The sequence below is a fragment of the Pongo pygmaeus genome, chromosome 3, assembly GCF_028885625.2.
Source record: "Pongo pygmaeus isolate AG05252 chromosome 3, NHGRI_mPonPyg2-v2.0_pri, whole genome shotgun sequence".
In the NCBI taxonomy this organism is placed as follows: domain Eukaryota; kingdom Metazoa; phylum Chordata; class Mammalia; order Primates; family Hominidae; genus Pongo; species Pongo pygmaeus.
In genome coordinates this window covers 120909369-120930870 of record NC_072376.2, presented here as the reverse complement: position 1 = coordinate 120930870, position 21502 = coordinate 120909369, and the positions used below count along the sequence as shown (strand labels likewise).

Genomic DNA, 21502 nt, shown 5'->3' with positions numbered 1-21502 from the left:
TATGCCTACTTCTCTGGGATGCTGTGATGATTGGGTGAAATAACACATCCACGGCTACTGCCCCACAGTGGGCCTGCCCATTGTTGCACGTGCCATACCATGTTGTTTTTCTATGTTTGTATATTAGCATCCCACCACTAGAATGTCTACTCCTCTGGGAAGGAACTAGGACCCCCTCTCCATCTCCTTCTGCAGCCTCAGAGTAGCTTCCATGTACATTCTTAAAATCTGATTTAAGCATACTGATTTTTGAATTCTTTTCTTGGGCTCACAAAAATTACTATACCCCATACCACTGCTCCCGAGCAAAAGGGCACTAGAGCCTTATTTCCCCTGCCACATTCCTACTTCTGGAGCCCTATTCAGGCTGAACATTTACAGGAGCTGTGAGAACCCCTGGTTCCCTCAGCCTCTAGCCCTGAACTAAGCTAGGTTGGCACAAACTATCCCCACCCTTGCCAGCCCCAAACTGCCCAGTGCCTCACTGTCCTTCATTCACTGAGCTTCAGCCCCAGCCCCACCCCCGCATGCACACATGCACATCACTCCCAGGCATAGAATGCCAGGCAGTCCATAGCTTTCCATCCAGGCTCTTCCACAGCACTCACCACTCACACTTTTCTGCTGGCCTGATTCCCTCTGCCCAGATGGTGAGAACAGCTCTGTTTCCCTGAGGTAGAAGCCCTACCCCAGAGCTTTTGTGTGTGCCTTGTTTAGTGACAAAGTTGTCCCTGGGGACATGCTCTTGAGTAACGAACTTGACAAACAACTTTAAAATGACTACCAACAATCCACTCTAGGGCAGATTATCCCAGCGTAGATACACACTGCCCACCCCCTGCAAACTCTTTTGTGGTCCTATAATTGCCCTTGGGCTCATCTTTCAGAGAGTACGAGGAGAAATGAGTGAGGCTCTTTCATAGTCTGGGTAAGTGGTTTTGGTGAGGTGGACTACTCTCCTCCTAAATTATTCAGGAACGCATACTGATTGAAGCACTATTGAGCAACCAGTTGTGCTAGTTGCTACAAGGGAGATAATTATAAGACACAGCCCCTGCCTTCAGCAGCGTTATTAGAGGCAGTATAGGGCACAGGTTCCAAATCCCAGCTCTGCCACAAACTATCTGCATGACCCTTAGCCTAGCTCTGAGCATCAGTTTTCATATCTGTGAAATGAAGATACTCTACTGATTGTTTCCAGGAGTAGAAATCACATGTGTGATACGCAGGGCAAGCAGTGAATAGGGTGTAAATGACAGGTGTTTGTTTCTGTTTCGTTTCATTATTTTCTGAATGCTTGTTGAGAGGTGCAGTCCATGCTCTCAGGAGACCTACGGACACAGGAAGGAAGAGGAGGCAAACACATCACCTAGTACTAGAGTAGACTTCTCCACAGGGTAAAGTTCTAGGGTGGGGCCAAAGGAAGCTGCAGTCATGTCTCCCTGGGGTGGGGAAGTCCTTCATAGAAGAGATGACACAAGCTAGACCATGAAGGATGTTTAAGCACAGCACAAGTGGTGAAGACTGGAACGGCATTTCAGATGCAAGGAAAGCCTGAGAAAAGGCCTAGAAAACTGCATGGAGTTGAACACCTGGAGCCTATGGTGAAAGCCTGGGCCCTGTGGTATGACTGTTGTGTGGGAGAGGACTGAGGGAGAATCAGAGGCAGAGCACAAAGTGATTTCTTGTAAGCAACTGAGGCAGGCAGTTGCTATTGAGCATGTTTTTCTTTTGATAATCTTCATTTATTTTAATTGTAAAAACAACATATGCTCATTGTTAAAGAAAAATTACATAGTAAAGAAGTACAGAGAATAAAAAGCGAATGATCCTGCCCCATTCCCTACAGGTAAGAGTTTAATGTTTACCCTTCTGGATCTTTCATTAGAGAGTATTTTAGGCAGGAATATGCAATGACCAGATTTGTATTTAAAAAAAAATCACTTTGGGGCCGGGCACAGTGGCTCACGCCCGTAATCCTAGCACTTTGGGAGGCCGAGGCAGGTGGATTGCCTGAGCTCAGGAGTTCAAGACCAGCCTGGGCAACATGGAGAAACCCTGTCTCTACTAAAAATACAAAAAATTAGCCAGGCATGGTGTTGCGTGCCTATAATCGCAGCTACTCAGGAGGCTGAGGCACAAGAATCGCTTGAACCCGCGAGGCAGAGGTTGCAATGAGTCGAGATCATGCCATTGCACTCCCACCTGGGCGACAGAGCGAGACTCTGTCTCAAAAAAGAAAAAAAAAATCACTTTGGGTAGAAGGTAGTGGACGGGGTGACTGAAGCCAGGGAGACTCCCCAAGTGATGGGGCAGTTCTTTCAGAGAGACAGTGAGAGTCTGTATGTACTGAGGCAGCGCTGGGGGCGCTTGGTTCCTCACCCATCATGCAGGTGAGGGAGCGAGAGGGATTATAAATGACACCCTGGTTTTGGCTTATATGAATGAAATTAGAGGTATGGAAGAACCAGAGGTTTGCAGGGGGAAATTATGAGGATAGTTTTGGGCATGATGAGTTTGATGTGGCCATCAGACAGGCAGAAAAGTATGTCCAAGGTCTGGGGCTTAGGAGAGAAATGCGGCTTAAAGAAGCAGATGTGGAATACTTTTCATGAGGGGGAGCTCACTGAGGGAGAACCAGGGGAAGGCCTATATTTAAGAAGCAAGCAGAAACAGGAGACCTTTCCAGGGAGACGGAGAAGGGGCAGACAGAGGAGGAGAAAGAGGAGAACAGTGTGATGGCGAATAGGAGAGAACTTCAGGAAGGATCAGGGGCATCAAATGCTGTTCAGGGAACAAGGAGTCCGACGGAAGTGAGGGCCAGCTTTGCTCGTAGCAGTCATCAAGGAAGGGGCTGACAGTGGAGCAGGTTCAGTGCTTTGTTTATATTATCAGAAAAAGGCAGGGAGGAAATACGACACAATGTCCACGAGTGTTATTTCTAGGTGTTCAGATGATGGTGATTGCTATTTTCTTCTGTCCCCAGTAAAAGGGTGAGGGAGGAAGATGAAAGTACAACATTCCAAAAGGAAACCCTTTAAAATTATTCAGATGAAGCAAGTTTATTCAACCTGCTTAAGCATTTAAAGTCTTAAGAGAAGATACCAGCTTTATGAGGAATATGGCATAAAACAATACAGTCGTTACATATTACTGCTTGCCATTTTGTACAGGCTGCACATGAAGCACAGCGTGAAACTTTCTGGTTCTTCCAAAGATCCTCCAGAGCTAGCTCAGGAACTCACAGCAGGTTTTTCCCCAAGCTTCAGCCATGTGTGTCTATGATTTTTGCCATATCTCTTTACCACCAGTCTTATTATAAGCATTTTATTTAAACCAATTGGTTTAAATAAAGTAGTTCTTATATGGATCCAGTTATATCACAATAGTAAATGGAAAATCTAATATCACAATAAATAGTAGGCAACTAAAAAATAAATATAATGAAGGAAAAAAAAAACCCTCTTAGTATTAATTCTAGCAAGATTCTCTCAACAACTCGAGGTTTCTAGACTGAGGCCTGATCTAGCTCTCTGGTAAAAAGGGAAATAAACAGGCACTAGAAATGGTTAAAGATTTGCAGGTACTGTAGTTCGAGTTTTCCCAGAAGCAAACCTGTGACTAGAATTCAGTTGCAATTAGCTTACTTGCGAGGTGAAGGAAATGTGGAAACACAATGAGGGAGGTGGGAAGTGAGGCAGAAAAGAGAAGGAAGCAATTGAATAACATATTATCAGCCAGCTCTCACTGTGGACAACTAGAGCTTCATCCCTCTGAGGAAACTCAGGGAGCCAGTGTAAAACACACCTCAGAATTCGCCTACACGAAGAATGAGAGAGACGGGGTATTTATACACCAACTGCTGTTAGTCACTTGTTGAAGGTCAATCCCTAGGACATTAATTCCCCAGCATTCCTGGGCTGCCTTGTGGGCAGCAAAGCAGGTCTCATAGTCAAGAGAAGGCCTTGAGCAAAGAATATAAGGGCTGTAGGTGTAACTCTGGCAGGCATACACCCACTTGATAAAGGTGAAAAGGTACGGGCCAGGTTCCAACAGAGGCTGCTACAGGTACTAGACTGATAGAGAATAGAAAAGGAAATAGTTTTCTCATGATTTGAGTGAAAGTAATTTATTGCTAGTCCTGTAAATCACTCAAAATCATCTCCCATACCACCAAGCCAAGGCTTCCCAACCCCTGGAAACCTTCAAATACTCTTGTAAGGCCTGAAACAGCTCAGCAAGGATAAAGCCTGGCCCAACAACTGTCCTGAGGGGCCTGGCGGAATTCCATCCAGGCCACTGAAAAACAGAACTTTCCAGATATTTTGTTTACTCTTCTCCCTATCAATTAGAAATAGCCTCATAATACCTGCCTGCTCAATACAGCATTCCAAAAGAGTCATCTCTAGAGAAGCAGGTCACATTGACAACACAGACAAATGAGAGTATGACTGCTCACTTTTAAATGGAAATTTTACCTTTAAAATAGGGCCATCAAATGCCTTCTAATAACAGCTTCCCTGATTTGTTTAAAATATGATTTATTGTTTATATGTATATTAAGCTATATCCATTTAGGAGATCACAACAATAACAAGAGGTAAAGTATATAGGTACTATGTGCTACGATACTTGTGTGTATGTATTTTTGTAGATATTCTTTCATTCAACAAACATTTATTGGATTCTATCTGCAAGTTAGGAATGTTCTAGGTGCCTAGATTTATAGCAATGAAGGAAACAGACAAAAATCCCTTCCCTCCAGGGAATTACATTCTACTAGGGAAGATAGGCAAAAAATAAATGAATAAAATACATAGGATGTCAGCTGGTAATAAGTGCTACAAATATAGTGAGAGAAGAGGATAAAGAGTACCAACAGCTGGGGGAGGAGTTATAATTTTAAATAGGGTGATCAGGGAAGACCTTACTGACAAGGGATATTTGGAAAGACCTGAAGGAGGTGAAGGAGTGAGCCATGTGAAGATCTGGGGAAACATTACTACGAAGAAAGGAAATAGCCTCTGCAAAGATGCTGGGGTAAGAACATGCCCAAGATTTGAGAAAGCAAATAAACTCAAGTGGCCAATGCACAGAAAGCAAGGGGAACAGTGAGAGATGAGATCAGAAAAGTAAGAGGTGGGTGTAGATCACATAGGATCCTGCAGAACATTGGGAAATGGTAAGCTGCTGGGGCATTCTGAGCAGAGCAGGGACATAAACTGACCTAAGTTTGTAAACCAAAAAAATGCTAAGCCCCCCCAACTGACTGTATGGACCCCCTCTGTGCCAAGGGGATCCCAGAGAAACCCAAAAAACTAAATTCTCAGCCATAAGAGGAAGGGACATCAGGCATGCCTGGTTATACCCCTCCCTTCTAGAGTTTAGGACAACTGACCAGCATTAACACTGAAATAGAGATCATAAGACTGACAGAAACAGACTCTTTGTGGCAATAAGATACCAAATTCCAACCTGATTCTGATATAGCATCACATGAGATAGAAGACTCTGAAGGAAATAAAGTGATTTTACCCTAAAATATATTTCTTTGACATATTTTGAAATGGCCCTAGAAAGCCCTCTCTTGGGGAAATTTGCATCTCTAGAAAATCTCCCTCTCTTTCTAGTTTTTCCTGGATCTAAAAGGGACTAAAAGAGAGTTTTGTTTTGAAAAGTTTTGAAAAAAGACATTTACCATCTATTCTAAGGCTGTTACCTGGAGGTTTAATCTAAATAACAAGAACCTTGGATTTCACAATCCTCCCCGCATCTTGACTCTAGCGTGTCTTTGTACTGACTTCAAGTCCAGACGAAGCTTAACGTTTTCAACCAATTGTCAATCAGAAAATCTTTGAATCCACCTGTGACCTACAAGTAACGCCCTCATACTCTGATGTGTCCTGCCTTTTGGGGCCAAACCAACGTTTACCTTGCATGTATTGATCTATGTCTTTGTTGGTATCTTCTGTCTCCCTAAAATGTATAAAACCAAACTGCAGCCAGACATGGCAGCTCACACCTGTAATTCCAAAACTTTGGGAAGCCAAGGCAAACGGATCACTTGAGCCCAGGAGTTTGAGGTCAGGCTGGGCAACATGGCGAGACCTTGTCTCTATAAAAAATACAAAAATTAGCCAGGCATGGTGGTGTGTGCCTGTAGTCCCAGCTACTCAGGAAACTGAGGTGGGCAGATCACTTGAGCCCACAAGGTGGAGGATTTAGTAAGCCATGATCGTGCCACTGCACTCCAAAAAATTGTAACCCAACCATGTGAACATACTTTCTCAGGACATCTTAATACTGTTCCCCAGGCCTGGGTCACTCATATTGTCTAAGAATAAACCTCTTTAAATATTTTACAGAATTTTGCTTGTCTTCAATAGTTTTAAGATCACTCTGTGAGCTTTGCAGACAATAGCAGTTACAGCATGTTAGAAACAGGGAGACCTGTTAGGAGGCTATTATAAATATCTAGATGAAAAATGATTGCAGCTTGTACTAGGCTGGTGAGAAGTAGCTGGTTCTGGTTATATTTCACAGGTAAATAATTTGTAAATAAGGCTGGGTGCAGTGGCTCAGAACTATAATCCCAGCACTTTTGGAGGTCAAGGCGGGTGGATCACCTGCGGTCAGGAGTTCAAGACCAGCCTGGTCAACATGGTAAAACCCTATCTCTACTAAAAATACAAAATAAAAAATTAGCTGGGTGTGGTGGTGCATGCCTGTAATCCCAGCTACTCAGGAGGCTGAGGCAGGAGAATCGCTTGAACCTGGGAGGCAGAGGTTGCAGTGAGCAGAGATTGTACGACTGCACTCCAGCCTGGATGACAGAGCAAGACTCTGTCTCAAAAACAACAACAACAACAAAAGAATTTGTAGATAGATTGGATGTGGGGAGTGAGAGAAAGAGAAGGGTGAGGATGGCTCTAAAGCTTTTGGCGTGAGCAACTGATATAATAGATCTACCATTTCCTGAGACAGAGAAGACTACGAAGGAACAGATTTGGGGAAAGATCATAAGTTGGGTTTTGAACATGCTGAGTTTCACATACCTATTAGACATCAAATAGAGGTTTGTAGGCAGCTGTATATGTAAGTCTGCAAATCTGGGGCTAGGTCTAGGCCAAAGATATAACTCAAAGTCGTTAGCATTTATAATATATTCAGAGGCCATGAGACTGGATGAGGTCATCAGGAAACGAATTAGATAGAAAAGAGAAGGGGGTGAGAGACTGAGCTGTAAGGGCACTCCACCAAATACATAGAGGTCAGGAAGACAAAACAAGCAAAGGAGACTAACGAATAGCCCAGGAGATCTGGAAAGAACCAGAAGTTGATGGCATCCTGGAAGTAAGGGAAGAAAGCGTTTGAAGAAAGTGTAATCAACTGTGTCAAATGCTGATGATGGGTCAAATAAGGGGGACGAGAATTGACCATCAGATTTAGCAGTTTTGGTGGAGAGCTGGGGCAAAAAGCATGTCTGGAATGTGGTCCAAAGAGAAGGCAGAGGAGGAATGTATGTTCATTTGCTACCCACTTTGTGCCTATGATTTCAGTACTGCTTGGAACCTAAAGAAATGTCTAATTATTTCCTTGACAAAATAAAGCACGATTGAATATTAGCTCTTTTTGAATTAATTGATTAATTTGGGTTTAAATAAAGTTTTTCTCAACAGTGTTTTACCTAAGTTATTTAAATCATTGGTGTAATTCTCTACTTTACTTTTCATATGAACAAAATATTGGCTACATACTACAGTATGTGGGGTAGATGTGATGGATATTCTGCATATGTAGTCTCTATGGTAAGTTAATGAATGCTTTATGTAAGTCAGTAAGTCTCTCCTCTGTTCTCTTCTGGTGAGGCACCAATAATCTGGAAGATGAGAAAAAGGAGACAGTAGAAAGAAAAAGAGGAGCAAGCAATACTTCTGAATTATCTCCAACCTGAATGATGGAGTTAGTTCTATTTTAATCCAGTGTCAACATAATAAATGGACACAAAGTCAATTCATCAGTGTTCACAGTGAGGCTTGCAGCGTAATTACTGAGTCACGGCACAATGTAAATTGAGTTATCAAAATAAAAAAAAAAAGAAATTGTCCCCTTTTTCCTTTTAAATTAAATCTTGTGTCATGTTCCTGGTCAGATCTGGATACAATTCTGAGTTTTTAACTATATAAATTAGTTGTAATGTCTGCAATACCACTCTTATTTGATTGCAAATTCCTCTTTCATCTCACCAAGACTAGAAGAAACTATAAAGAAATAGGATATCACTCATCTTCTGATTAACTGAAAGTGAGGGCAGAGTTTTATTCAAAGGATCACATTTCTGGGCTAGAAATATAATTATTATTGCTTTATTTCTTTTTCTTTTCTTTTTCTTCTTTTTTTTTCTTCAATAAAAAAGGAGCAGAAAGAGACATTACAGCTGAAATAGAGTTACTTCCATGAAATGTTTCTTCCACAGTGCTGGGAGCCCTAAGATAACAGCCTTGTATTCAAATGTGAGAGGCAGAAAATGTAATTTACTTGAAGCATTAAGTGAAACAGAATAGGTTTTTTTTTTTTAAATCATCCACAGTAAGTGAAATATTCATAGTAAGTAATGTACAATGTCCATTTGATTTTCAATATTTTTTCAATTTGCAACCGAGAAATAAATAGATATAATGACAATGATTTTCATTTAAAGCTCATTGTTGCTATTATTGGAATAATGAATATAATTAATCATACAGCATTAACTCTTATATAGAAAACAAACAGGATTATCTTGGTTTACAAGTGAGTGAAAGAGATAAAAGTAAATATTTAGTTATTAAGTAAACTCTCTCTCCTGCTTTACTTCTTAGATTGTACCTTATCTAATTGCTGTCTGTCCAACTGATATTCTCATAGAAATTAACCTTTTTTACTTTAATTTTCAGCTCACTTATTTCTAACTTTCATAGCCACCAAGCAAAGGCATTGCTTACTCAGGTGACCTTCTGGCACCAATTCAACACTTTGGGCACCAAATCATCCTTCCTATCAATTCTAATTCCCTTCATTTTCAGGGGTCAAACTATGAAATTCTCATAGCAAACCAGTGGAAACAGTTTCTCAAGTGATTTCACACCCCACATGCTGCAGGGTCGATGAAGAGAGCGGGAGGGATGAAATGCACAGGGGCGCAACAGCAAGCAGCTCAAGAATGTTTTGTGGGCCATACTTGGAGTAGATCCTTAACGTTGTTTTCGCATTATTGTTTTTATTTTCCTCACAGCATGCAATGTCTTTTTGGACTACCAGGCTAGTAATCCCAGAAGTCACCTGACCTGAACCATGTTGCAATCCATTCCATAGTCCTCTTTAGGACAATTTTAACGCATGCATTATTACATTGTTTTGACATGGACCTTTGAGCCCATATTTAAGTTAATTAAATTTTTCCCTTCCTGGAAGTTGAGGTTTATCTTCATTTTAGAAACAGAGAGGAAAGAGAAAGAAAAAAAGAGAGAGAGATAGAGAGAGAGAGAGAGAGATGAACTTCAGCTATTTCACAATAAGGGGGAAAAAAGTCAGACTACATCCTATCTGTATTTTTTAACGCTTCCCATAAAAGAAATTCAAGAAATGCCATCTTTTTTACAGTAAGTACAATATTGTGCCACAGCCAAAAGATGTTCCTGTTTGCTGTGTTCAACCGCATGTTGAACCGACAGAGGCCAGAGGAATGCTAAGCCTAGAAGGTATGTGCAGGGGGCATGCACAAATCCACGTTGCCCTCTTGTGCTTCTGCACCCACCAAAGAGCCTCATGTTCCCAAGTCTCTGGCACACAGCTGCCTCTGGAAATCACCCCATCAGGTCCTTAGTCACTTGCTCCCCTAATACTCTTCCCCAAACATCCATGTCTGGAGCAAACCAAGACCTCTTCTGACTGTCAGTCTGTTGAGACCACAGACATTTCACTTACTACAATGAAAAACAGTTTATAATACAAATTATTTCATGCAATTTACTTGGTCAGTGTTTCAATTCAGCACTTTGATAGCCAATCCAATAACCTGAGTTCCATTTCTCTCCTTCCTATTAAGTACATTACAGTATTAGCATGTTTTCTAGAAAGGGATACTCTAAGGTGACAAGTTGTTCAGATAGAGAAAATAAATTACAGAGTTAAGGAATATATCCAAAGCAACAAGTAAGAAAACCACAAACTACCAACAAATGACATTTCGCCAAAAATGTAGCTTAAGAAGTTGCTTTGAAATAAGTTCATCCCATAGGGGAAATTTCTGGAATGACTGAAATGTTCTATATCGTGATGGAGTGATAGTTTCACAGGTGTATATATTAATCAAAACACTTTGGGGAGTCTTTCAGAATCACCTGTGACTCTGAAGGCTGCCCGATTTAAAAAAACACACACACGTTTATTTGTACACTTTGTACACTTAAGACCTGCACATTTCATTGTGTTGACATTTTTACCTTAAAAAAAAAGCCCATCTTTCTGATCGTTATTAACCAGGGGTGTCCAATCTTTTGGCTTCCCTGGGCCACAGTGGAAGAAGAATTGTCTTGGGCCACACATACAATATACTAACAATAGCCGATGAGCTAAAAAATAAAATAAATCATAATGTTTTAAGAAAGTTTACGAATTCATATTCAGCTGCATTCAAAGTTGGCCTGGGCTACATGTGGGCTGTGGGCCATGGGTTGGACAAGCTTGCTATAAACTGTCAGAGCCCTTTTGTATTGACCTCTGCATGACTAGCAGGTGGCCCTGAAATTGTGTCTGCTATAATGCAGTGGCTCCAATACTGCCCCCAGTTCCTGATACTCTTCTTCTGTGATTTACTAATTTTTGTTGTTGTCAAAATTACCCAAGATCAGCTCTTTCACTTTTCAAGATATTTTTATCACATAACATTTAAAATTATATTTTATTACTTTAATAATGTTGGTTCATTGCATATAAAATTTTTCAAATGCAGCCAGGTGAGGTGTCTCATGCCTGTAATCCCAGCATTTTGGGAGGCCGAGGCGGGTGGATCACCTGAGGTCAGGAGTTTGATACCAGCCTGGCCAACGTGGTGAAACACTGTCTCTACTAAAAATACAAAAATTAGCCGGGCATGGTGGCGCACATCTGTAATCCCAGCTACTCAGGAGGCTGAGCCAGGAGAATCACTTGAACCTGGGGGCAGAAGCTGCAGTGAGCCGAGACTGTGCCACTGCACTCCAGCCTGGGTGACAGAGTAAGACTCTGTCTCAAAGAAAAAAAAAAGAAATTTCTAAAAGCACAAAAAATAAAAAATCACAATAAAAATCTCCACTATTCAGAGAAAACTATTAGTATCTTACTGTCTATCCTTCCAGATATAGTCAACAGATATTGACTAAGTGCCTACTTCGTGCCAGGAATTGTTCTAGACATCAGATAGACTGTGGTAAACAAAACAGTGCCCCTGCTCATAGAGTTTACATTCTAATAAATGATCTGTAGACATAAACTTTTTAAAATGAGGTATGATTGCATTTATTCTCTTATAACTTTCTTTTTTAACTTAGCAATGTATCACTAATATCTTCATGTGAATAAAAATAATTGAGCATCATTATCAAAGCTGTGCGGTATTTCACCATCAAGCTATATTAGAATTTCACAAATCCACAGCTAGACCTTTCCAAGTTTTTCAAAGTTATAAATGCTTCTTTTTCTTCCTCGTCTTCTTCTTCCTCTTCTCCTCTTCCTCTTTCTTCTTTTTCTCCTCTTTCTTCTCTTCCCTGCTCGTTTTCTTCTCCTTCTTCCTCTTCTCCTCTTTCTCCTCCTCTTCCTCTTCTTCTTCTTCTCTTCCTCTTTCTTCTCTTCTTTTTTTCCTTCTTCCTTCTCTTCCCTCCTCTTTTCTTCCTCTTCTCTTCCTCTTCTTCTTCATCTCCTCTTCCTCTTTCTCTACTTATTTTTCTCCTTTTTGTTCCTTCTCTTCCCTCCTCCTTTCTTCTTTTTCTATTTTCCTCTTCCTCCTTTTTCTTCTTCCTCTTCTCCTCTTCCTTTTCTCCTTCTTCCTTCTCTTCCTTCCTCGTTTTCTTCTCCTTCTTCTTCCTCTTCTCCTCTTACTCCTCCTCTTCCTCTTCTCCTCTTCCATTCTTTTCTTTTTCTCCTTCTTCCTTCTCTTCCTTCCTCCTCCTCTTCATCTCATTTTTCTTCCCCTTGTCCTCTTCCTCTTTCTTCTCTTTTTCTCCTTCTTCTTCCTTCTCTTCCCTCCTCCTCTTCTCTTTTTTCTTCCTCTTCTCTTCTTCCTTTTTCTCCTTCTGCCTTCTCTTCCCTCCTCCACCTTTTCTTTTTGCTTCCTCTTCTCCTCTTCCTCTTTCTTCTTTTTCTCCTTCTTCCTTCTCTTCCCTCCTCCTCCTCTCCTCCTCCTCCAATTCTTTCTTCTTCTTCCTCTTCTCCTCCTCTTCTTCTTCCTCTTCTCTTCCTCCTTTTCTTCTCCTTCTCCTTCTTTCTTCTTTTTTTTTGAGGTGGGATCTCACTCTGATGCCCAGGCAAGAGTGCAGTGGCACGATCATAGCTCACTGAAGCCTCGAACTCCTGGGCTCAAGTAGTCTTCTTGCCTTAGCCTCCTGAGTAGCTGGAACTACTGGCGCACATGACCATATCCAGCTAATTTATTTTATTTATAGAGATGGGGTCTTGCTATGTTGGCCAGGCTGGTCTTGAATTCCTGGCTTCAAGCAATCCTCTTGCCTTGATTCCAAAGTGCTGGAATTACAGGTGTGAGCCAATGTGCCCAGCCTACTCTCTGTACTTCAATGAAAATCTATGGTTCAGTTTTATTTTTTTTTTTCTTGAGATGGAGTTTCGCTCTTGTCACCCAGGTTGCAGTGCAATGGCACGATCTCAGCTCACTGCAATCTCCTCCTCCTGGGTTCAAGCAATTCTCCTGCCTCAGCCTCCCGAGTAGCTGAGATTACAGGCGCCTGACACCACGACCAGCTAATTTTTGTATTTTCAGTAGAGACAGGGTTTCATCATGTGGGCCAGGCTGGTCTCGAACTCCTGACCTCAGGTGATCCTCCTGCCTTGGCCTCCCAAAGTGCTGGGATTACAGGTGTGAGCCACCATGCCCGGCCTATGGGTCATTTTTAGTCACAGTAAAGGATAGTATGTTTATGTAATACTTCTCTACCATAAAAGCACATCAAAGCTTTAGAGGTACATCTCTCAACAAAAGAGTCTTTACCCATTTCTTCCAGAAAATGACCCTGCTCTTTTGTTCATCTTCCTCCTCTTATTGCATCAGGTTTAAATCTCTGAAATGGAGGAGAATGACTTTTGCACTAAAAGAATTTTCTAGGCCTAAGGCTAATGCCTTATTAAAGTATTTTAGTGAAAACTCAAGGCACAGGACAGAATAGACTTACTATTATATCTGGCCCATGTGTACCAAGAAGCAGTTCAGGAATTGTACCTGAAAATGAAATCTGCAGTGGGAGTAGGCACTCTCCATGGTATATATTTCTGGAGAAATTTTGATCCTGGATGACTCTTATAGAACTGCAGGTTTGGCAGTTTTACAGGGAGGAGAAAGTTATTCTAGATAATATGATACAGAAAACCTTCAACTTATGTATTTCCTAAAGTTCCATGGTAAATCTATTATTTACAGTGTAGAAAAATACTCAACTCAGCAACATACGAGAACCACAACTATTCATTGCACACCTCTGTTATGGGCAAAGCACTGTTATAATACACTTAAAATGATTATAATCTCAAGTTACTTCACCAAGACTTATTTCACCCTCCAATAAGTTGAAAGTCTGAATTTGCCATGAAAAATAGTATATAACAAGATATTGTTATGATATTCTTTGATACATTTTTGATCACCTACTGTTTTGAGGGAAATGTGTAAGGTAGTATGGGGGTTACAAAGATGAATCTGACAAAAACTTGTCATTAAACAGCTGACTGACTGCATACAGTAGCCTCTAGCCATACTCAAGCACTCAAAATGTGGCCAGTTAGAACTGAATTGTGCTATAAGTTGCCAGGCGCGGTGGCTCACGCCTGTAATCCCAGCACTTTGGGAGGCTGAGGCGGGCAGATCACGAGGTCAGAGATCGAGACCATCCTGGCTAACACGGTGAAACCCCGTCTCTATTAAAAATACAAAAAAAAAAAAAAAAAAAAAAAACAGCCGGGCATGGTGGCGGGTGCCTGTAGTCCCAGCTACTCGGGAGGCTGAGGCAGGAGAATGGCGTGAACTCAGGAGGTGGAGCTTGCAGTGAGCCGAGATCGCACCACTGCACTCCAGCCTGGGCACAGAGCAAGACTCCGTCTCAAAAGAAAAAAAAGAAAAAAAAAAAAAGAACTGAATCTTGTTGTAAGTAAACTGCACTGGATTTCAAAGACTTAATATGAAAAAAGAATGTAAAATCTTTCATTAGTAAGTTTTTATAATGATTATATATTAAAATGGTAATAATTTCAACATTTGGGTTAAATAAAATGTATTATTAAAATTAATTTAATCTGTTTCTAGCTTTCTAAAATTACATATGCAACTTGCATTATATTTCATTTGGCAGTGATGATCTGCATAATTATAGTTATCACCTACTGAGTGTATCTACTGTATGCCAGGTAATTTTATATCAATTATTTGTAATCTTCCATAAGGGAAGTATTCCAGATAAGAAACCTGAGGTTGTCAAAGGCGTGTTAATTTATTCTTCTACACACCTTGCTAGTATATTTTCTATGCACCAAGAGCTGCCACAGGAAGTAAGGATAAAACAAAGCAAAGTCCCTACCCTCATGGAACTTATGAACCAGTGGGAGAGAAAGCTAATAAGTATAGTAAGTAAGTATAAAAAATAGGCCAGGCAGTGACAGTAAAAGAAGATGAAATCCATAAAAAAAAATGGAGAGTGACCGGAATGGGAGTGAAGGCAGAAGGTCTGGGGGGATGGCTATTTTTTAAGATAAGAAGCTCTAAGAAGGGACTATCTGAGCAGAACCTGAATGAAGTCAGGGAGTGAGCCCTGTGAACATCTACCTGGCCAGGAGCTTCTGGGCAGAGGCAACAAGGACTGAGGTGTATAGTGTGTGTGTGTGTGTGTGTATACGCGTGCGTGCATGTGCTTTGCACTCTTAAGGAACAGCTGGAGAGCCAGTGGTGCTAGAGAGCAGTGAGCAAGAGGAAGCCAGGAAACAGCTCACGTAGGGACTTGGAAGCCACAAGCAGGAAATGTTAAAGGATGACTTTGGCTGCTCTATGGACTATTGTGGGGCATGCATGGAACCCAGCAAGAATGGACGCCAGAGCACTTTGAGAGGTCAAAGTGGGTGGACTGCTTGAGGTCAGGAGTTCAAGACCAGCCTGGCCAACACAGCAAAACCCCATCTCTAATAAAAACACAAAAAGCCAAGTGTGGTGGTGCACACCTGTAGTCCCAACTACTCGGGAGGCTGAGGCACGAGAATCACTTGAACCTGGGAGGCAGAGGTTACAGTGAGCCGAGTTCACACCACTGCACTCCAGCCTGGGCGACAGTGGGAGACTGTCTCAGAAAAAAAAAAAAAAGAATGAAAGCCAGAGACTCGTTAGGAGGCAACTGCAAAGGTGCAGGACAGGGAGGGCTAACAGTGAGAGAGCTAGAGCTTCAACAAGGTCTGTCTTACTCAGCCACTGTGAGATACAAAGCAAAACAATGTAAAAATTATCCTAGTAACTTGAACTGCAAAAATCAAATATCTCGGTAATTCAAATGAATCTCAAAATATATTTGGGAGTCTGTGATTATCAGAACAGGCAGTCAAAAATTACCATCTAACCTCATAGGACAGTAGTTTATCTCTGTCCTTTGCTTTCTGCCAATTTAACCTAAGGGAAGTGGACTTGAGATCTGTTAATTGGCAGAGCGGGACTGCAGGACCTTTAAGTCAAATTCAGATAAGGCAAATTAGCTTTATTTTTGCCAAAGAAAAGTGTTTGGTGGAGCCAGATGACAATTTTGTAGCCTAAACTATTTGCACTTCCTCTCTCTACCATCTGAATTCACTCCCATCATTGTTAATTCTGAGTTTAAGCATAGCCATACAAGCAAGACAAAGTTAAGGAAGGAACTAGAAATTGGCTGTGTCTTGGATAAATGTATATATGAGTACAGGTAACCTCACTCAAGGAGTCTGTTTTTATGGACAGAAGTGCTTTAAAACAGAAAGCATCCTCAAGGTCAAATGTCACATAGGCCAAGTTCTTCCTCTGAGAGGTAAATAAGGATTTAAAGCAGTCACCCAGTTTCAAATGAAAACAAATACAAACCATTCCCAAGGACACTCAAAAGTCATGTCATGAGAAAAAGGAGGCTCAATCCTGATGCTCTAGGTTGGTTTATTTACTTTGATGGAACTCACTGGAAAATTGTTCAACTCCACGCTTCACTGTGCCTGTGTAGAATGTGTTTTCTGGGCATTGGATGTAGATCTTGTCAATCAGGCACTTTTCCGGAGCACTAAAATGTACAGATTACACACATCAAAGGCAGGCTGCAACCACTGTAGCTGAAATTTACACAAATCTATGCGGCTAGTAACTGGATAAACAATGAGACTAATGACCTTGTTCTGCATTAATCTCCCTATGGCTCAGTTGGTACTACAAGAAGGTTGTGGCTTTGGCTTCTAGCCTCAAACCAGGCATTACGTGCTTGCCCAATGCCAACGGAGCCCAGGAAGCCTGAGAATACAGCCCCAGTCCATCCATTTTATGAGGTACATTTACCACAATTCAAGAAACACATCCATTACCATATCCACCCAGGAAAGAGATTTATAAAAATAAGTAAATTGCTTGGCCATGCCTCCCCTTTCAGGGAGTTTATATTCTTATAGAAGGCCTCAGGTTTTCCTTAAGTGTTTTCAGGGTCTCTCCATTGCCTCCCAAAAGCAAGATAGAATCCTTGATCTATGTTCCTCTTTTGGCCAAGAATAAATTTCAAAAAGGCTGCATCTGTAAAGAAAAGAGAAAGGAAGAACTGAAGTTGACCAGTGAACTTGATCAGCATCTACTTTTAATTTAGGACATTTGGGGAAAAGTACATTGAAAATAGAAGGTGCTTGGCCAGGTGTGGTGGCTCACGCCTGTAATCCCAGCACTTTGGGAGGCCGAGGTGGGTGGATCACCTGAGGTCAAGAGTTTGAGACCAGCCTGGCCAATACGGCGAAACCCCGTCTCTACTAAAAATACAAAAATTAGCCAGGCGTGGTGGCAAGTGCCTATAATCCCAGCTACTTGGGAGGCTGAGGCAGGAGAATCGCTTGAACCTGGAAGGTGGTGGTTGCAGTGAGCCGAGATCATGCCACTGCACTCCAGCCTGGGTGACAAAGTGAGACTCCGTCTCAAAAAAAAAAAAAAAATAGAAGGTGCTTTCTAAGTGCCAATTAAAATTGCTATAGAGTCCCTTCCATGCATTGGCAAAGGCTGAGGGTTGCTGCTGGCAGGAGGCAGCTGAAGGAGATGGAGCATCTCAGGAGAAGTCTGCACCCTGGGCAGCCTTGGGCCATGCCACAGGGACCTAGGAACCCTGGAACCCCACCCACCCTCCAGCCCTGCTGCTTTCATAACTCTGTACACAGGTCACACTGAAAAGCTTATATTGGAAAATGGCTCCCAATGAGCCCAGAAAATGGCTCCCTTGGTGGGGTTACCTTAGGTTAGAAAGGATCACTGAAGTACATTCAGCTAAATGCCCCATGTACTACACCTGTGGTACTCCTGTCACTTCCCAGCCAGCCCTAGCAATAATCTTTACTGCATTGTAAACTTGAGATACCTCTGTCTGGGATACATAATCGCAGTCTATTCTAAAACATAGATTTTTGTGGCACTTACACAGTCTCAAGAAACAACTCTTATATACCTTTCTAGTCACTCTCCCCACCTGTGAGTCCTTAACAACTGTTGTTGGGGGTATTTTATCCACATAAACATTACTACTTTCTCAAGCCATTATACTAAGACTGTTTTCAGAGCTGCTGTAATGTGTGTTAAATGTCTCACAAAAAGATACTGTTTTCAGTGTTATTGTCTTCATTCATTTATGAATTTGTTAAGAGCCCAACATAAACACCAGTTAAGGCACATTCACCCTGTTCTTAAAATGTTCTCTCATCACACTCACTTGGGGGGTAACAACCGCTTCAATGATTTTGATGGCCTTTGTAACACAACTGATGGAGGCGTGGAGATGGTCCTAGCATGGACGCGAGTGTGTAACACTGTCCCCATTTGCTCCTGTGGTAAGGGTTTCTAGAGCTTCAGAAGTTTTTGGTTTTGCAACTTAACAGGTCCCCTTAAAAGGATCGTCTTTGCTTCATGGACTAATAATACCTTACATTTGTACATACTTTCACATGCATTATCTCACTTAATAGTACGGTATTATTATATCCATTTTTTCAGAGAGGAAACAGACTCTGGAAGAGGTTAAATGGCTTGCCTAAGGTTACCAATGGCATGAGAGGGAGTGGCAGGGCCCATCTCCAACCCAGGATTTCTGACTCTTCGTATCACAGTATTTCAAAGCTGTCTCTTTATTTTAGTTACTTCCATAACAACAGAAGTGAAGGGACCTACAGTTTTTTAACCATAAAACACAAAGGTTTCGGACTGGTGAGTGGCCTATAGGAAAAGATCTCTGCAGTCTATCGACGAGAGGGTTTCAAATCATAGGGATCAACTGTGACAGTAAGTACTTTGATAAAAATATTAACATTGGTTTTCCAGAATCTAACTTCTGTGAAAGAAAACTATACGGTGCACCATATCATGTGCAGAAAAAAAGGACCACTATACACAACGAACATATCCACACGTGTTGTGTCAACGTTCTCTTCCCAAATGTGGCCGCAAAAGAAAGTGCGAAGCATGCTGAAATAAGACAATATTTACGGCTGAGGAAATTCGGCTTACATACCGGTAATTATGAACAAGATATTTTCCCTAATAAAATTACTCCAAAACGAAATATAGAGAAACTGTTTCCCTGTGTTCTCTTTATTTTATACCATGTGCTCAAGAATGGTCACAGAAAAGAGTCAAAGGGAGCAGAGAGAGAAAGAAACAGAGCTATATAGAGAGCCGGCCTCTGCTGAGGGTTGGTTTTGCTTTAGAAACTGGAATGTGTCCAGGCTTGATTTTTATTTTCAATTCACATTTCAGATCCAGCTCCCCAAACTCTTTGATCTTTCTCCCTGTCTCCTTACCCGGAAGAGAACCCTTGGCCTTCTCAGCTGGGAGCTGGGAGCACACGTGGAAAGACTGGCTCAGATCCATATTCTTGCCAAATTTAGTCACACAAAGGGGCCTGCGAGGGAAAAAAGAAAGGATGAAAGCAGCAGCCGCCGCGACTTCAAAGGCCGCGCCGCCGCGCCGGGCCCTGCGCAGGCGCCGCCCTCAGCCGATATAAAGCACGGCTCGCGCGCGCAGGCGGCCTTTCCGCGCGCGTCCCCGACCCGGGGGCGGGCCGAGGGCCGGGGCGAGGAGGGCGAAGGGCTGGACACCGTGGCCGTGCTACCCGCCGGCCTTCCGAGGCCGGTCCCCATGCCAAGTTCAGGCGCCTGAGAAAAGTTTTTCAGAAAGGAGGGACAAGAATGTCACGTCCTGCCCACGAAATGAGCAGTCCTGTGGCCCGCAAAATGACTCCAGCTCCCACCTCCATTCCAGCTCCGTTCTAGGCATTCCCCGTGCGTGGGAGCCTGGGTTCCTGTCACGGAGCGCAGCCGAGCGACGAGGGCGCGTGGCCGGGCCCTGTCTGGCTCCTTCGGCTCCCCTGTGCCGGCCTTGCGTTCCTGGTTCCCGTGCGCTCTCCTACCGGCGCGATTCCTCTCCCCCTTGGGCAGCCTTAGGACGTGTGCCCTCGCCTCCCAGCTGGCAGAAGGGCGGCCTGCAGAGCAGGGTGGGATGCGCCCGTTCCCCGCGGGCCGCGGGAGGGGCAGCCCTCTGGACAGCCGCACCGCGGACCCCCACCCAGCGAGGCAGAGACGCCAGGGCTCGGCCTGCACTGGCCCAGCGCTGGGAAAGCCGCAGGAGGGCGCGAGGGGTGGCAGACCCCGCTCGCTGGAGCCCCGCGAGGCTGCGCCGAGCTGCAGACGCCAACGGGCGCCGGCCCCGCGGAAGTCCGACGTCCGCAGGCGGCCGGATTTGGGAACGACTTTTTCACGGTCCCACGAGTTCCCTGATACCCCGGAGGGTGGGGGGTTGTGTTTGTTTGTCTTTAGGAGGCGGCAAGAAGAAGCGGAAGAACCCCTGGGACACAAACTGCCATTTCCCTCGCCCCCCTTCTCTCCTTTTCCGCGAAGTCCGTTAAACTGAAGATGCCCACAGCTTTCGTCTCCGGGTGAAGCCGGGGTGGGAAATAGAGGGGGTCGGGGTTCCGCCTCTGGAGTCACATTATTCGTTTCTAGCCCTTCTCCCTGGCTCCTGAGTATCCTCTTCCGTAGGCCCCGCCACCTCCTTCCTTTGGGATCCCACCAAAGTTGTAGCTGGGAGAGAGTCCAGGCCACACAAAGGGGAAGACCTGGAGCCTGGGCGGGGGTTAGGACCGAGGGGGCGGAGAGGACTCGAGGGGCACCGTGCTTTTCTCTCGTCCTTGTAATTAAGGACTCACTGGACTGTCTGTAGCCGACTCGAGTTGGCAGCAAAATCGTCGGGGGGGAGGGGTTTTCTGGTGTGAGTGGGGGTCACTCCCCTGGCTCTCCTGCCCGCTCCCGAGCGGGGCTGGGCTCCGCTTACCCAGTGGGCAGCGAGGCCGTCTCTTCTCCCCCGCTCCTCTGTTCTTGTGCGGGGTGGGCACCTCGCCCCCCACGCGCAGTTGAGGCGACGGCGCCCGATGTAGAAGGAAGTGTTGATATAAAACAAGTTTGTTCCCAAACTAAACCCAAACCAAGCAAAGCCACCAGGAGGGGAAAAACCAACAGCAATCCAGCCAGCCCCTAGCAATTGTTTTCACGGTCGGAATTAAATCACATCAAAACGCCCCCTGAAACCCACATCCTGAAGGAGTGAACCTGCAACAGCCAACCTCCAGTCGTTCGCTCGAGTTCACACGAACAACTTGCCTCTAACATCCGAGGGAAGGGGGCGGCGGGCGGCGGGTGCCTCTCCCGCACCGCACCCACCACATCCCGGACCTGGGATCCCACTCGCACCCGAAGAGGCGGCTGCTTATGTTAATATCAGCCCCCACACGAATTAGAAAAGACCGCCCGGTGACAGAATTGCTTATGCCAGGAACTACACTGAATCCATAAGGGAGGGGGAAGAACGTCTTCCTGGGGTTACTTCGCCCCTCCTGCGTCCTCCTGCAGTTTCCAAAAGACAGACTTCACGTGGAAATGTCAACCTCTCTCCCAAACGAAGCTTTACAAATTTGGGGCGCATGGTTTTTACTAAAGCCTCTTCTAAGTGCTGCTCATCAGAAGATTTACAACAATC

At 43.6% G+C, this 21502-nt stretch overlaps 1 protein-coding gene across 1 annotated transcript; it reads right to left on the bottom strand.

The window, feature by feature from the left end:
* Positions 1–16379: 16379 nt before the first annotated feature.
* LOC129034580 (uncharacterized) lies at positions 16380–21135 on the bottom strand. Its single transcript, XM_054484070.1, has 4 exons — positions 21090–21135; positions 19722–20732; positions 19273–19373; positions 16380–17017 (listed from the first exon to the last, which is right to left on the bottom strand). The coding sequence occupies exons 1-3, from the start codon at positions 21133–21135 to the stop codon at positions 19360–19362; spliced, it is 1071 nt and encodes a 356-aa protein (XP_054340045.1). The 3' UTR covers positions 16380–17017; positions 19273–19359.
* Between the last annotated feature and the right edge of the window lie 367 nt (positions 21136–21502).